General features: G+C 40.0%; 1 protein-coding gene across 1 annotated transcript in view; it reads right to left on the bottom strand.

Annotated features, from left to right (window-relative positions):
- LOC146307221 (uncharacterized) overlaps positions 1–12,816 on the bottom strand; it is an 80,274-nt gene that overhangs the window by 39,234 nt on the left and 28,224 nt on the right. Inside the window, exon 18 of the mRNA XM_084747450.1 lies at positions 2,365–2,418. Coding sequence (XP_084603576.1) covers positions 2,365–2,418 — 54 coding nt within the window. The remainder of the gene's footprint in view (positions 1–2,364; positions 2,419–12,816) is intronic.

The following is a 12,816-nucleotide window of genomic DNA, read 5'->3' on the forward strand; positions in this document are numbered from 1 at the left end:
GCAATGACCTCCATGACCTATCACCAGAGAAAGAACACTGGTACAATCTGACCTGCATTCATCCTTATAATACTGTATATATATTTTTAATTCACATATATCTAGAGACCTTGGACTATCTTACCAGTTGATTTCACCAGGCACGCCACAGTTTAGTATAATATAATATAGTATAGTATAATAGTTTCTTTTCTGTCTGTCTTTATGATCATGACTCTGTATGGGGTCTTTTATTTTGAAAATTAAACAGGTTCTCCCTGGCTTTTCTGTGTCTGACTTCCTGCCCATTCGAGCTGCTCTGTGCTAGTTGACGCGGCATCTGTCAAAAACAGAATCGGCACGTATGTGAAGCAGAGCAGAGAGTTGCTTCTGGTGGAATCACAAGCTTTGTCTAGAATGGCCACAGATCGCTCTGACTGCTGTGGCATGGCGCATAACGTGACACAGTCATGCCTGGTGCCTGGTGCGGCTTACGCTGATCTAAAATCCAAGTTGAAACTGCAAGGCGCAATGGATTTAATTTATTCAAGGTGCATATAAATCTGGCAATATAAATCAGCTCTCATCACCTTTAACAAGCAGGTGCACCCAGAGTGCTGGTAGCATGATGACAGATTTACCAGGAGGACACAGAGCAAGGATCTTCTGGTTCAAGATCATGAGACAGCACAATATATGGAGATGGCAGAATGCCTCCAAAGCAGCTTCATGTGTAAATAGTGTATTTTACATTAACATCTGCAAAAATGAATGCAATAACTGGACCATAAATGTCAGGCAGATATGTAAGTAGTTATGTTTTACACTGAAGCACCTTAAAATTATGTTGATACTCATTGTTGTGTGATTTTGTATGATTTGCAACTTTAAATTTCACAGATTAATCAATGCCAATACAAAGACCTTGGGCAGCTTTGCCAATTCTGTGTTTCAGGCTTTGTTTAGACTGCATGCAAACCAGATTTGTTCATCAAATCAAATCTTTCACACTCTTATTTGCAAGGGATTAGATAAGATTTATGTGTGTCCAGACATTATCAACCTAGTTGCACAGGTTGCTGTGGGAACGATGTAGGCATCAGCTGCTGGTGACGTGCCTTTCTACCATTGAAGCATGAGAAATAGAGTTCCATAATGAATCAAGTCACAGTATAGAATCCCTCAGTCGCACCAGACAAGCTCAGTGACGGAGGAGGCTGCAATGCATTGCCATTGTGTTGCATCCAGACTGAGGTGCATCTGTAGAAATCCAATCAGAAACATAATTCAAACCACTCCCATAGGTGACTTGGATCCAATTTGCATAAATTGCATTTCATGTGTTGTTTTTTCCAGTCCAATTTCTAAACTCAATCTGGATGCAGTTGAGATGTGCCAAAAATGAATTTAGTCCGGCAGTCTGAATAAGGCTTAAGTGTGCGTAGTATTTGCTGTGTGTGTGTGTGCGTGTGTGTGTGTGTGTGTGTGTGTGTGTGTGTGAGTGTGTGTGTGTGTGTGTGTGGGCAGTAAGTTTATAGCACACAGTAGTGTGTAAAAGCAGCAATGAATCCAAGCTCTCATGTTTATGTCCTGATTACTCTTTCCTTCAAACCTTTATGGGACCATTTAAAAACGAGTTGCTTGTTATACCCACAGAATGCTGAGTTAACAGGAATTATGTTCAGTGAGGAGTCTCTACATTCATCAACAGCTATAACTCTGAGTGCTCTGTGAATCAGGCTCTAATAACCTGTTTTAAAGGGATAGTTCACCCTAAAATGAAAATCCAGTCATTATCTGCTCACCCTCATGCTGATTGAAGGTCGGGTTTAGTTTTTTAGTCCACAAAACACTGCTGCAGTTTCACAGGAAAACTTGCAGAATCTCCCAAACAATGGAGGTGAACGACATGTCATTCACTTGCTCACACACACAGTTCAGACAGTGTGCATGCGCAAGTGAATGTAGCTCCAAGCTAATGTTCTACAATGAAGATCCAGGCTAAAAACATGGGGTAAATGACATCTTTCAAGTCAACTTGGCATATTGGGGATTTAGGAGACGAACAGTATGAAGGCATTTTATGTTTTTGTTAGTTGTGAGATTCTCTGTGAAACTCCAGCAGTGTTTTGTGGACTAAAAAAATAAACCCGACCCTCAGTTGGCATGAGGGTGAGATAATGACTGCATTTTCATTTTAGGGTGAACTATCCCTTTAATACACTGATCTTTGACATTTGTTTGGATGCTGTAATTTATAAGAGTCCTGTTTCAATATCATATAACTGAACCTTTCAACAGATATCACATGTTTACATTGTACAATCACTTCGTGCAGCCTTGTGTTTTAAATACGGCAACTATACATAATCAGTATGAACTCACCAGGGCACCTTGAGCTCCAGCAGGACCCGTTGGCCCAGGATCTCCTCTCTCTCCCTGAGGACACAACAGACATCTCAGTATTAGAAGAGTAAACATGTAAAATACGGTGCAGTTCAGCAGGATTATAAAGTGAAGGCAAATAAATGATTGGGACTTTTGAGCAAGTGAGTGAATGAATGAATTACAGAAAAGTCAGTCATTGCATTGAGTAAACACAAAAGTTAATCTGATTCTTTTGTAGCTGCAAATTTGAAATACTTGCAGCAACTTCCTACAGACTTTTTAACTGCAAAATATCTCAGCTCATGGATTTCAAAGCATCGACTCCATCTCACAGTCTTCATTAGTGACTGGAAATGGGAACAGGGAACAGTTTCCACTGGCTGGTGAAAACCATGAGGTGAGAATGAAAAGCTTAAGGCTTTAAAACTAAGCAATAAAAGTTTAAATCTGAATCTGTATAGGGAGGGAAGCACATGAGTGATGTGATCCTGCCTCTTTGTCCTGATGATGAGTCAAGCAGCAGCGTTTTGTGCCAGCTTTGGATGGTGGAGGGAACCTTGGCTGATACCTGAGTAGTGTTTTGCAATAACCAAGCCAAGAAAAAGATAAAAGCATGCACAACTTTTTATAGATCAGCAATAGATAAATATGACCTACTTTTAATATGTATCTTGAACTGGAAGAAGAATGACTGAACAACACTTTTACTTTGAAAAAGGAGAGATAACTGGTCGCTCTGTCTACGAAGCTGTAGATGAACAATGTGTTGAGTGCTCTTGGAAAAGAGGGAAAGAACAGGATGATCATCATGATGACGACCTGTGATGTTAGAAACATGTTAGCCAATATAATAAAGGCTTCTTAAGTTTTCCTTCTGTCATTACTTTAATTTATTTTTTGGAGTGCCTGGATTACTTTCCTGATCAGCACTTTTGGCTTGATCATCAAAACAGAGGTTAGCACCAGATATTACCCCTACATTACTACCATCATGATTAGCACCAAAAAAGCTGACAGAATTTGGGGAACCACATGGCGTGACCTTAGACTCATCCTCATTGAATTTAATGAATCTCCAGAATTTAAGATCAGAGAGACCAGCTGTGACATTAGCAGGGCTGCTAGGATCTGAGGGTTCAGCATAAAAAATGGATAACCTGGCCAAGAGGCAGCACATACATATAAAAAAAAATAACAGGCCATAAATGGAGCCTTGTGGGACACCACAACGCAATGGACCCGTAGCAACAGACAAAGTTTTGTTGGAGCTCTGGCTCATACCCAAGTAGAGTGTGTTGCAATAATCAAGTTGAAAATTTATGAAAGCATGTACAACTTTTTTTTTTTAGATCAGCAGTAGATAAAATGACCTAATTTTAGAATTTATCTTGAGAAATAAGTGTGGCTGAACAACACTTTTGACTCAATCATCAAAATAGAGTTTAGCATCAAATATTACCTCTAGATTCCTAGCATTCTGCTTAATATCGTCATTTAGAACTACTGTATAATATATCTATTTTCTTTTGATGCAGTACTTCTAGTCATCATACAACAGCAGGTTTGTGTGTTACTTGTGCATGTTTTTTGTTTTTTTATTTGTATGCAATATTTTACTTGTCTTGTAGGGTATTTATACAATCAAGTTTGACATTACAGAATATTGTATGTCGATTTACTGTTATATAGCACATATAAGTTCCGAAAATGTTTCATAGAGTTTCATATTACACAAATATATTAAGGACCTTGTATGGTTTGACTGTCATATATTTTTAAGATCAGATCAGATGAAAGATATAAATGCTTAATAAAAAGTATTGGTATAATTTCCATATGAACACATTATGCAAAAACATACCTGTGCGGTGGAGAAGCAGAGTTTTAGATCCATCCACTGCATTACAAAGTTTATTTGTATCATGTGTAGGTTACACAGAGACACAGGTTTCAAGATGCATCTGTGCAACTTGTATTTAAGGGAAATGTTTAAGGATTTGGCATGTTGTGAGTTTATCTGTGGCAGTGACACTGACGTATGAACACCAGCTTGTGTGGTGAGTCCTGTGGTCAGAGGTCTCGCAGTGAGCCAGCGGCTTGTTAAAAGAAAAATGAACAGCGACAAACAAACACATTTAAAGCCACAACACGACATGCAAATAAAGTTTTAAGCGTCCACAAGACACCAGAATCCACTGCATGGTTTCCCTCTCAGACCTCTCTATACTGTTTAACTGTGTTTGGTGAATGCATTACGACACAAGTGGTATGTGAACAGCTTCCAGTGTGTCCCACTGTGACACACTGACACTGGCAATGGACATGTGAAACAAGCTGTAAAATATATTGTGGTACTGCAAGCCATTCATTTGTAAAGCTAAATGATACTCCCTGCAGAGCTCTGACACGTATGCTTATCACATAAATGCATGCAAACTGCTGATTTCACCAAACTTGATGTTCTTCCAGCATACACAGCACATTAAGTCTTTTTGTGTACTGTACAATGTAGACAAATTTCTTTAACACTATCTAAAAAAAAGATCTGACTTGAGAGAGTACGCAATGTGCAGAACACTCAAAGAGCTCATCAGAACAGAGAGCTCATCTGAATGAAAAAGTCTAGTTGTTGAGATTGTTGAGAATAAAGTTTAAATGTCAAGAGTAAGGTCAAACTTTCAGTATTAGTCCTATACATAGGAAAATGGGAATTTTTGAGGAAAAATAAGAAAATGGGAGATTTTGAGATTAAAGTCAAAATGTCAGGAATAAAGTTGAAAGAATGAGGTTGAAATGTTGAGAATAAACTTGAAAAAATAAAGTCGAAATGCCAAGAATAAAGTCAGACTTTCAGTATTAGTCCTAGGCTTAGGAAAGATATTAAGAAAATGGGGAATTTTGAGAATAAAGTCAAAATGTTCCGAATAAAGTCAAAATGTTAAGATAAAGCTGAAAGAATAACATTCAAGAATAAAGTCAAAAGAATAAAGTCAAAATGTTGAGAATAAAGTTGAACAAATGAAGTTGAAATGTCACAAATAAAGTCAAAAGAATAAAGTTGATATGTTGAGAATGAAGTGGAAAGAATAAAGTCAAAATGCATTGAATTAAGTCGTAAGAATAAAGCTGAAATGTTGAGAATCAAGTTGAAAGAATAAAGGCGAGAGTGAAGTTGACATGTTGAGAATACAGTTGAAAGAGTAAGGTTGTGATTTAAGTTGAAACGTCAAGAATTAAGTCAAAAGAATAAAGTCAGAATGTTGAAAATAAAATTGAATCAGTAATAGTCAGTAGTAGTGCCATGCATATCAAAATGGCATTTCAATATTTCTGACATTTCAACCGTATTCCTAACATTGATTCTAAAATCTTCCTCTTCTCAGTTTTTCCCCTCAGACCTGGCCATAATATTCTTCTGCATCTTTAAAATGTTAATATATTGAACCAACAATTACTGTGTATGCTTGACAGCTGGTAATGTCCAATTATTTATAATAATCACAGAAACAGAGTAACTTATGTCAATGTAATGGTTTTTAAAGAGGAATTTAAAAAAAAACACTAACTTAACCATATGAGCCTGTGATCCTCGCAATGGGCAATTAAAGATAGACTTCAAAGATAGGCTTTAAAAAAAATCATTGATAAAATCTTCAAATCAATTCTAACACTCCGAGGCAAACAGTGAAGGGCAGTGAGGATTAGTGTAATGTGATTGTAGCTCTTAGAGTTTGCTCAAGCCTGGCAGCGAACTGCAGACAGAAGATATCTCTCCTACAGAGCCCAGAATAAAGGGGATTACAACGATCGAGCCTGCAGCAAATCCAAGCATGAACAACCTTTTCGAAATCTTCAACTTATAAAGAGCACTTCATTTCAGCAATTTGTCTCAGCGGCAGAAAACATGAAGGCACAACCTTCATCAGCCGGAAATCACACCTACATCCCAGGCCTGAGACTTAATATTGGATGACCGACTAGACTGGAGATAGCTGAGGACGCTAACCATTGTAGCGTCCCCATGGCAGCCTCAGGTGTCAGGTTTCATTCGGGGGTTGTGAGGGCTCAGCTTGCAGTAAAAAATGTGTTCAGGTATGACTTGGCCTCTTCATTGAGTGCTCAGTGAGGGGTGTGCTGAACATGTTTTATTTATAATGCCTTTCTTTTTTTCTTTCTCAAGCCATACAATACAAAAGTATAACAACACCATATGTGCAACATGCACCTTATGTGTCATAGCATGTCTAAAGGTTATACGTCTGTTCTAATATACTTTTTCCACTTTAAAGCAACATTATGAGACTATTCTATTTTAAATAGAATAGCTTCAGACTCATTTTGATGCCTCTGTCATTGCCACTGTCCAGCTCGTGCACTTGTTCTTACACTATTTAACTTTGGCGGCCAAGTCGTGACGAGTGAGTAGTGCTGGCTAAGTCACACAACACCAACTATTTCACTGATTTTTGTGAAACTGGATCATTATTGTATGGGGGAAATGTTTTCTGGTTTTCTCTCTGATGTCCTCCGGGTGCTCTGCCTCAACTCTCTGTGATTTGCAGTTTCATGATGGACAGTGAAGCTAAATGTAGCCGCCGTTAGCTAGTTAGATGCTTCGGTGAACCGCCCAGACTTGGAGCTCAGAGCACTAGAGCTTTGGACTGCTAGAAGGAGGGGATTTTCATGCCCTGGGCAAGGGGAATGTTGGCGGGAAGTGGCGCCGGTGTCAGGCCAGAACCGGAGCTGGGCAACATAACAAGGCTCAGCCTCTAACAGTAGGGCAGAGGAGAAGAGAGAGGACATTGACGGAGGAGGCTAAGAGGAGGAAAAAGAGTGACCAAACAAGAGTAAATGTTGGACTGGCTTCAGTTGTTGGCGAGAATTTCGTCAAATAAAAGTCAGATGCCAAGATGTCTTCTTGCTGTTGGATAAGTAGTGGTGCATTCCAGTTGTACTAGGAAGTCAGAATTTCCAAGTTCCCAATTTTAACTGGATAGTCCCCTGAAGTCAGATTTTCAAGTCATAAAGCATCAACAGTCGTGAACGCTGTAGTAATATACAATGTATTAGTACTTCCGTCTTTTGCGTCTCATTAAATCAGTTGTCCACATAGTAGTGTCCAGCTTCTATCTGAGGACATGTTGCTGAGGTGTTTTTGTGTGTTGTTATAAAGCACAACAAAGGCTTTATGTAGGCGTTCATGAAGTAAATAGAACAGAGCATATTATTTGCTGGCTTATTATATCTTGTGTTGTTGCTCTTGCTTGATGTGTGATTGTGTTAACAAAGTTGTTGACTCATTATTTTTTTTAATAAGTCATGTTTAAGTCTGGCCAAAGAATCACCTGAAGCTCCAACACATCCTTTTCCAATATGGCAGCTTGGTCAGTGGATCTACACTTCAAACTATGACACTACCGTCAGTTTTGCAGGCTATGTGGTCAAGTTATCGATAATAAATGTGTCCAGAAACATCCAGGTAGACTTTCAAAACAAAGGCACAAAACACTACTTTGTTAGGTTTAGGAAAAGATCATGGTTTGGGTTAAAAAAAGTAAATTAGTTATGTAAGTTCACAAGCATAATGTAACTTCCATAAGATGACTTACATCGTTAGGTAAGTTAGAAAGAAGTCAACGTTTCCTGTTGGTTTCATGTGGGACACAAAGCCCCGTCTTCTGGGGGAAAGTCCTGTGTTTGTTTGACAAGTCCCTCCACACCACCTCCTCATGTGGACTTTCTTGCCAGAGGGGTACCTACAGTGTCATAGTTTGAAACATAGGGACACTGACCAAGATGCTGTATTTGATGTGTTGGGATTGAGAACAGGCTGGAAGTTCATCATGTTTAAGTACAGTACAGGCTGACGTGTCACTCTGATCACCAACACGATCAGATACAGACTGGGATCTGAACTGCCTGCTGGGTTCATGAAACTAGTGCCCCAGATGTTCATTTGCTTAAACATTATGCCAGACATGCTTCCTCCACATGGCCCACTGCTTTTTTATTCATGCTACTGGTGTGGCTCTAGGGATTAGTGTGGCGGCTGGTTGATCAGTCTGGTCAACACGTTGAACCAGACGAACATATTTTTTTACAGCAGTTGGACGGATTTCCATGAAATTTGGTGCAGATATCCCAGGTCCCTAAAATAACTTTATATGATCAAATGAAAACAAGTATGCAACATAACCAAGACCTGTCTGGGTATGTGTGTCCGAAAATGAGTGTGAATAAATTGAAGTTGACTGGCTCTTGACTTGATGTAAATCCATTTGACTTGAGCCTGGTCTTTCTCTTAACCTGGCTTGATCTCTGGTCTAATTATAGTCCTGGTCCAGTGCTCTGCAGGGCTTCAAATATGACACCATGAGGTCTGAAGCACTTTCTCTCTGTTTGAGCTCCCTGCAGACGCAGAGGTTACCAGGTCCCACCAACATATATTTTAAAGTGGAGAACCCTGCACGTTGGCAGTGAGGAAACAACTGAATTAGCTCTCCACTGCGTCTGTTTTCTTTTGAAGTGTCTCGCCGCACTACGCACATAAACCCATAAGAGCAGCAGACCTCATAATTACACAGCCAAGACGCCCACCACGGTCCAATAAAATGCAAGATGACATAAATCTCTGGGTGTCTAGAACAAGAGAAAATAGACAAGTGCACAGAGAGCAGTGTAACACTGTCCTGTCTAATCTGCTGCTTCAGCCTGCCACATATTGTTAAAGGCTGAAGAGACTGTGACTGCTGGACTTGAATGAATTCTGGTGGGACATCTGAGAGAAAAGTCAATAAAAGATAAAGACAGCTAGCAGAACAATACAACAACAAAACTGACTTGATGTCTGACCAGATCTTTTTATAACAGAAGATCAACTAAACAGTGTACTGCTCACTGTGGGTTAGGAGTGAGTTGCTCTGTCAGGGACTTCATGAGTGAGGATATGATAGAACATGAGATCTAAGGGCCAACTGGTGCAGCGTCGGCAATGGAATCAAGATAGATTTAGAAGAGATTTGTGGGAACTCGGCTTATTCCTATCGTGTACCAGAATGAAAACTTTCAGTTTTGGCCCTAAAAAGGGTATCAGTTGTGTGGAACATTGTTATATGGTTTGAATTTTTATGTCCTTCCAACAATTACAGCAGAAATATCAACTACCTGACAGATTTATTTGAATACTTACAGTTAAAAATGCTAAATACAACATTCAGCCTTGTAAGATGTCAAACAACAACTGAAAACATTTTAGACAAGAAATAAGCACAGAATATTGAGCCATTACTGACACACCGCTTAGTTTGACAGTTTTATCAGATTCTGGAGTCTCCATTGGAAACATGGAGACATGTCTACAAAGGAACCCTAGATTAGTAAAATGTTGTGATATTTGTACACATTGTTTGTTCATTGTGCACATTGTACAAACTAATTATCTTTTACAAGATCTGGTTAGGTTTAGAGACTGACAATACTTGGTTAGTGTTAAGGAAAGATTATAATTTGGGTTAAAATTAACACTCTCACAATATCTTTCATGGGCCTGGGGTTCCCTTCTAGATGAGAGAGACAGAATGGTAGCTGCCTGGCTTCAAACATTTTCATCTTACAACTAAACAGTCTAATGTGGTTCTGAAAACATTGTATGTGAGAATTAGGCAATGTAAAAATACACCGATCAGGCATAACATTATGACCACCTCAAACTCGTTGTTATGTTCCTCAAACCATTCCTGAACCATTTTTGCTTTTGTGACACGGTGCATTATCCTGCTGAAAGAGGCCACAGCCATCAGGGAAAACTGTTTCCATGAAAGGGTGTACATGGTCTGCAACAATGCTTAGGTAGGACCAGAGGGTTCCCAGCAAAACATTGTCCAAAGCGTCACACTGTCACCACCGGCTTGCCTTCTTCCCATAGTGCATCCTGGTGCCATGTGTTCCCCAGGTAAGCGACACACACACACACATGGCCGTGTGTGTGTGTGTGTCGCTTACCTGGGGAACACATGGCACCATGACCGTGATGTAAATGAAAATGTGATTCATCAGACCAGGTCACCTTCTTCCATTGCTCCATGGTCCAGTTCTGATGCTCACATGTCCATTGTTGGTGCTTTCAGCGGTGCACAGGGGTCAGCATGGACACCCTGACTGGTCTGCAGCTATGCAGCTCCATACACAACAAACTGTGATGCACTGTGTATTCTGACACCTTTCTATCAGAACCAGCATTAACTTCTTCAGCACTTTGAGCAGTGCAGTAGTACTGTTGGATCAGACCATATGGACCAGCCTTCACTCCCCACGAGCATCAATGAGCCTTGGCCATCCATGACCCTGTCGTCGGTTCACCACTGTTCCTTCCTTGGACCACTTTTGATAGATACTGACCACTGCAGACCAGGAACACCCCACAAGAGCTGCAATTTTGGAGATGCTCTGATCCAGTCTTCTAGCCATCATAATTTGGCCCTTGTGAATACTCGCTCAAATCCTTACTCTCGCCCATTTTTCCTGCTTCGAAAACATCAACTTTGAGGACAAAATGTTCACTTGCTGCCTAATATATCCCACCCACTAACAGGAGCCATGATGAAGAGATAATTAGTGTTATTCACTTCACCTGTCAGTGGTCATAATGTTACGCCTCATCAGTGTATAATCTTGATCCATATGTGATCAGCACTGGCTAGATTGATTGATCAGAGTTTTGTGAGGTCAGACAATTGAACTTATTTTTCTTGACAGTCAACCAATGGACTTACTTGTACACTAAATTCAAGATATGGGTTAACTCACTTACATCAGGTGTATCTCAGCCTTTCCAAGCTACATGGGTTTAAGCCCAATCTCTCCTGCCCTTATTTTAGATGTGGCACTTTCCATCATTCTCCTTAGAAGAATAGTAAACTGCTAAATTTTTGGCAGGAGATCTGTGATGCTTTGCCTGTATTTCATGGGAAAGTGCTACTTTTCTCAATAGATCTTGAGATATGCCTTTTGGGCAACCTTTCAGATTCTAATCTTATATATAGTCATCCCACCAAGCCTAAAAAATCCTACTGGCCATTGCCAAAAAATGTATTGCAATGAAATGGAAGTCAGATCTTCTGTTGCCAGTTGGTTTGTGGCTCTCAAAAGTAAACAGTTGAATATGGTATACATCATTCTCTCATTAAGGAATACGATACATTTTTTTTCTAGGGGTTTTATGTTCAAGACAAGACCATCAGATCAAATGAGGACCAAGGCAACTAAATGCAGCTAGGGGCAATCAGATCAGTCTGGCGATAAGCTGGTTCAGCACAAGGAACTACAGTGCTTATACTTTATGATAAATCATAAGTCATGGTATTCTCAAGGAGCTGTACAAAGGCAATAGCTCCAATGGTGAGGTACAGCCCACCTGACTTGCATCATGAAGGTGAAATCAGTTTCCTTTGCAGGGTGGCTGATCTTTCACCATTAGAGATGAGGAAAGTAAGGAGCTCAGGCACCCAGAGGGAGTTCTAAGTAGACCTGCTGCTCCTTAAAACCTGCTGTTAAAAGCACCCAGTTGGCATGGTTCAGGCAAGACCTCCTTCTAGACGCCTCCCTTTAGAGGTTTACCAGGGATGTCCAACTGGGAGGAGACCCCAGGGCAAACCCAGAACATGCTGGAGAGATTAAGTAGCCTATCTGAGCTGGGAACGCCTTGGGATCCCCCAAGGAGGTGGAAGATGTGGCTTGGGAGATGTTTCTGAGGAGTTTCTGATGCTGTAGTGAATGTCTTCCTCTTCATAAATAGGGATATTTATTGTACGTGTCTGCGGTTTGCATTCAAGATGTTGGTAACTATAACCTTTGGTCCAAAACTGTTGGTTGTGTCAAAACAGCAAATCATATTCAGGAAAAACACAAAAACAACAACAACAAAAGGCAACATGTCCTGGAAGGACAAAGGGTTTGTGCACTTGTGGGTCAAATTACTACTTTCCGCCATAGAAATAGTTCCTATAAAAACTGTTGGAAGTAGGTCTTCTGCAGTAACAAGGACATGGTTTCTGGAAAGATATGCTGCAATTAAAATTTTTAAATGTCATTTTTCAGTGCTGTGAGTACCACAGACAGAATTCCATTGACCTCCACTGTACTGGGTGGCAACAAATGGCTAGATACCCCCAGAGGTAAGTAGTAAATCTGCGTGCAATTTCATTGAAATTACTCTTTAACTTGTCAGCAAAATAAATTGAATGAAGAAGTCATTAGACAGAGCACTGAACATGCAATCGCATTAGTTGTTTGGCACCCAGAGGCAGGCAACTGGATTCACATGATTTGACTTGAATCAAACTCAAGTAGCAAATGTGAGGAGTTGAGACTTACTTCGACTTGGCATTCATGACTTGCTACTTGACTTAGACTCGAAACATATGATTGGAAATGATTTTTCTAGATATTGAG

The sequence above is a fragment of the Lutjanus erythropterus genome, chromosome 21 (assembly GCF_056507025.1).
Source record: "Lutjanus erythropterus isolate fLutEry1 chromosome 21, fLutEry1.hap2, whole genome shotgun sequence".
Lineage (NCBI taxonomy): Eukaryota > Metazoa > Chordata > Actinopteri > Lutjaniformes > Lutjanidae > Lutjanus > Lutjanus erythropterus.